This window comes from Euphorbia lathyris, chromosome 2 (assembly GCF_963576675.1).
Source record: "Euphorbia lathyris chromosome 2, ddEupLath1.1, whole genome shotgun sequence".
NCBI classification, from domain to species: domain Eukaryota; kingdom Viridiplantae; phylum Streptophyta; class Magnoliopsida; order Malpighiales; family Euphorbiaceae; genus Euphorbia; species Euphorbia lathyris.
Window position 1 is genome coordinate 34760006 of NC_088911.1, and position 4508 is coordinate 34764513.

A 4508-nucleotide genomic window follows, 5' to 3' on the forward strand; every position below is an offset into this window, starting at 1 on the left:
TAAGCTACATAGAACTGCCCTAGAGCCACACTGCTGTTCCTATCGAAAGACCACTCCTTAACATTGCATTTAACCCATCACTGGGGCGGCCGAGTGCTTCTGATAAGACCCGCAACAGCTGAACCAATCCCGTGTCGGTAATGTCGCCACTCTGCCACAAGACGAAAGCCCGATCGCCGCCCCACCGGACCCGGTTGCAGAAAAGACGAACTCCAAATCAGCGTGTGGCATTGGGACCAAATTGACCATAACGTGACAACAATGATAAGACATAAATCAATATCTGCCGTGGCAAGCAGGTGCAGCAGGGAGGCACTAAAATGTTCCATGTCGAACATTGCAGCATCCACCTGATTTATGAGCCAACACTCCTGGGCAAAAATACAATTCACAAATCAATGGAAATCATATTCAACATCCACCTGGCAGAATGGGCAGTGGATAAGAATATGGACTCTTCGAGTAGCTAGTCGATATCGAGCAGGGAGACTATGAGCCAATATTCCATAGAAAATACTTTACCTTCGGTGGAAGATCCCATCCACTAGTCAAAGCTTTGTACCCGGATTTGTTGGAATAAATTATGGACTGTGTAAAGTGCCAAATCTGCATATCCCTTATCTGCCGAGTCAGAACCACCATACTACTGATTTGAGCAGCCTCGCGTGGACATAACAACAGATTTAGCTTACCACTCCCGCACCTTCATAGCCTACCATCACCGTCGACTTCACACGAAAACCGACCTCCGTAATGTGCATTTATATTTCCTCAATTTGCATTTATATTTCTTATTTTAACTCTACATTTCCTTAATGTGCATTTATATTTCTTATTTTAACTCTTTGGATTTTTTTTTATTAATATTTAGAAGAATTTAAAGTTGCTCTAAATGGGATTGCATTTCATTAGTCCGCACACCATCGTTTTTTTACGGGTCCCTACAGTTAAATTACTGGATTAACCTTCCAATCAGGCATATGTCAAATTAGTCAAACCCATCTTCTTCTTTGTCCAAATAACTGCTCCTCAATTCAATCCATTTCCTACTATCGCATCTCAAATCCTTCAAACCGATAACCGTTAACAAAATGCACTCCACAAAGCCCCGCCGGAAAGTGGCTCCGGCAAACGGAGATGCTGACAACTCCGTTGAGAAACAAGAGCAGCTCCTCCTCTCCGCCGCCATCTGCAACGGCGAGGACCTTGGTCCGTTCATCCGCAAGGCCTTCACTTCTGGCAAGCCTGAGACTCTCCTCCACAGTCTCCGCCGCTTCGCTCGCTCCAAAGAGTCAGAAATTGAAGAAGTCTGCAAAGCTCACTATCAAGACTTCATCCTCGCCGTTGATGACCTTCGATCTTTACTCTCCGACGTAGATTTATTGAAATCTGCGCTTTCTGACTCCAATTCCAAGCTTCAGTCGGTTGGTTTACCTCTCTTAACCTCCCTCGACTCCTACATCGAGTCCCAAACCGTTTCGCAGAACGTCAACTTAGCGCTCTCTTTGATTGTGTCCTGTGTAAAGCTCATGGAGCTTTGTTCTAGAGCCAACCATCATTTATCCAGTGGTAATTTCTACATGACTTTGAAGTGTCTAGACACGATCGAGAACGATTTCTTGGATAAAATTCCATGTTCTACTATGAAGAGGATGTTGGAGAAGAGGATCCCGCAGATTCGATCGCATATAGAGAGGAAGGTGAATAAGGAGTTCGGTGATTGGCTTGTGGAGATCCGCGTGGTGAGTCGGAATTTGGGCCAGTTGGCAATTGGTCAAGCCTCGGCGGCTAGGCAGCGAGAAGAGGACCTGAGAATGAAGCAGAGGCAAGCCGAAGAACAAAGCCGTCTCAGTTTGCGAGATTGCGTGTATGCTTTGCAAGAGGAAGATGATGACGATGAACTTAGTGGTGGGAACGGGGATGATAGTAACGATGGATATAGTAATGGTGTTAGCGGATTGTTAGGGTTTGATTTAACTCCGCTGTATAGGGCTTATCATGTACACCAGACTTTAGGGCTTGAAGATCGGTTTAAGCAGTATTATTTTGAGAATAGGAAGCTTCAATTGACTTCGGATTTCCAGGTATCATCCATGACTCCGTTTCTTGAATCTCATCAAACTTTTTTTGCGCAAATTGCTGGGTTTTTCATAGTAGAAGATAGGATTTTGAGGACTGGGGGGAGTCTGATTTCGAGAATGGACGTTGAGAATTTGTGGGAGACTGCTGTTAGTAAGATGTGTTCAGTATTAGAAGATCAATTTTCTAGGATGCAAACTGCGAATCATCTTTTGTTGATAAAGGACTATGTGAGCTTGCTTGGAGTGACTTTGCGTAGATATGGGTACCCTGTAGATGCCTTATTAGACGTTTTGAGCAAGCATAGGGATAAGTACCATGAGTTACTCTTGTCTGATTGTCGTAAGCAGATTCAAGAGGCACTTTCTGCTGATAAGTTTGAGCAGATGTTAATGAAGAAAGAGTATGAATATTCGATGAATGTGCTTTCATTTCAGCTCCAGACATCAGATATCGTACCAGCATTTCCTTTTATTGCACCATTTTCATCCACAGTACCTGATTGTTGTCGAATTGTCCGATCCTTTATTGAAGATTCTGTGAGTTTTATGTCACATGGTGGGCAGCTTGATTTCTTTGATGTTGTTAAGAAATATTTGGACAGACTTTTAGCTGAAGTTTTGGATGAAGCTTTGTTGAAGCTTATAACAACGTCCGTCCATGGTGTTTCCCAAGCCATGCAAGTTGCAGCAAATATGGCTGTAATGGAACGGGCTTGTGATTTCTTTTTTCGCCATGCTGCACAGCTTTCTGGCATTCCCTTGAGAATGGCAGAGAGAGGTAGGAGGCAGTTTCCACTAAACAAAGCTCGTGATGCAGCAGAAGAGATGCTTTCTGGGTTGCTTAAACAGAAGGTTGATGGTTTCATGACATTGATTGAGAACGTGAACTGGATGGCTGATGAGACCATTCAGAGTGGTAATGAATATGTGAATGAGGTTATAATATATTTGGAAACTCTAGTTTCTACTGCTCAACAGATATTGCCCGCTCATGTTCTTAGAAGGGTTATACAGGATGTTCTTACTCACATTTCTGAGACAATTGTTGGAGTTTTATTTGGAGACACTGTTAAGAGGTTCAATGTAAATGCTGTTATGGCGATTGACATAGATATCAGACTGCTGGAATCTTTTGCCGATTATCAATCTTCCCTGTTCTCTGAGGGAGACACAAATCAGTTGAGAGAAGCACTTGCTGAAGTAAGGCAATTGACTAACTTGCTTTTGAGCAATCACCCTGAGAATTTCTTAAACCCTGTAATTAGAGAGAGGAGCTACAATGCATTGGATTATAGGAAGGTAGTGACCATATCAGAGAAGTTAAAGGATCCTGCAGATAGACTATTTGGAACATTTGGAAGCAGAGGAACGAGGCAGAATCCAAAAAAGAAATCTCTGGATACATTGATAAAAAGACTCAAGGATGTGAGCTAATTCAGTTGAGAGCTGTATCTATAATCTTTTTTTTCTTCTCTTAAGTATAGCTATGGAACGTTTTCTTATCTGTGTTACTTGTCGCCTTTCTTGTTTGTTGCCATTATTTTTGTTCTGATTATGTCAATAGATACAGAAATTGATATTCTTGTATTTGTTATTCATACACATCATATTGTTGTATTTGATTCTTTTCATTATATATTAGCGTGTTCTTCATCTCCAGGGATAGATCTGAATGAAATCCAACTCCAAACTCCCCTAGAAAGCTTATTGTGTACTGCCTATGGCAGCGAGACCCACTGCTTGCTCTCGTGATGCCTAAATTTAGTTTGTTTAGTGACATCTATCCAGATTGCTTGTATTTTTGCATCCTCTTGCTATTTCGATTACTTCACCGGGTTTTGATTGTAGTTTCTCTCAGCTTAAACAGTCAGGATCAGATTCTTGTTCAGCACTTCAGTAAGGTAATTATTATTCCCGATTCTTGCTTTCCGAAGGCATCAAATTCATATGTGGAGCATTAGATTGTTTTGGTCATAAGAAGTTCTGCAGAATGCTAGTTGTTGATTATATATATTATATATTATAAAACAAACAGGGTGAGATTGACATCAATTTTGTTGTTAGAATTTGAAAGGATTAGGCTATTTAGAGACATGGTTTCTGTAGACAAATCGAAAAAATAGAAACAAATGGATATGCATGTTCGTATTTGGAATGCAATTAGGCAAGACATATTCTTTTCATGTGCAAGCATAGAAACAGATTTAAGTGAATCTTAGGGTACCTGAAAACTAATGACTCGATAGGGAAGAGGCAAAAATTCTTATGATTTGGACATGGATGATCATAGATGATAATGGGAGAATCCAGACTTAAGTTATGATGAGGGTTCTTCAGTCACATGCTTTACTTTTATTACATATACTACCTCGTTAGGCTCTTATCAACTGCATTATTTGTTGAAGTTTTCAGCAAACATATTATATA

General features: G+C 40.9%; 1 protein-coding gene across 1 annotated transcript; it reads left to right on the plus strand.

The window, feature by feature from the left end:
• The first annotated feature begins 997 nt into the window (after positions 1–997).
• Positions 998–3734, plus strand: LOC136217731 (exocyst complex component SEC15B). Its single transcript, XM_066004371.1, has one exon. It carries the CDS (start codon positions 1092–1094, stop codon positions 3513–3515), a length of 2424 nt encoding a protein of 807 aa, XP_065860443.1. The 5' UTR covers positions 998–1091; the 3' UTR covers positions 3516–3734.
• The last annotated feature ends 774 nt before the right edge of the window (positions 3735–4508 follow it).

Bases quoted from the DNA above. Each gene is read 5' to 3' on its own strand.
- LOC136217731 (XM_066004371.1), top strand. From the start codon at position 1,092: ATGCACTCCACAAAGCCCCGCCGGAAAGTGGCTCCGGCAAACGGAGAT.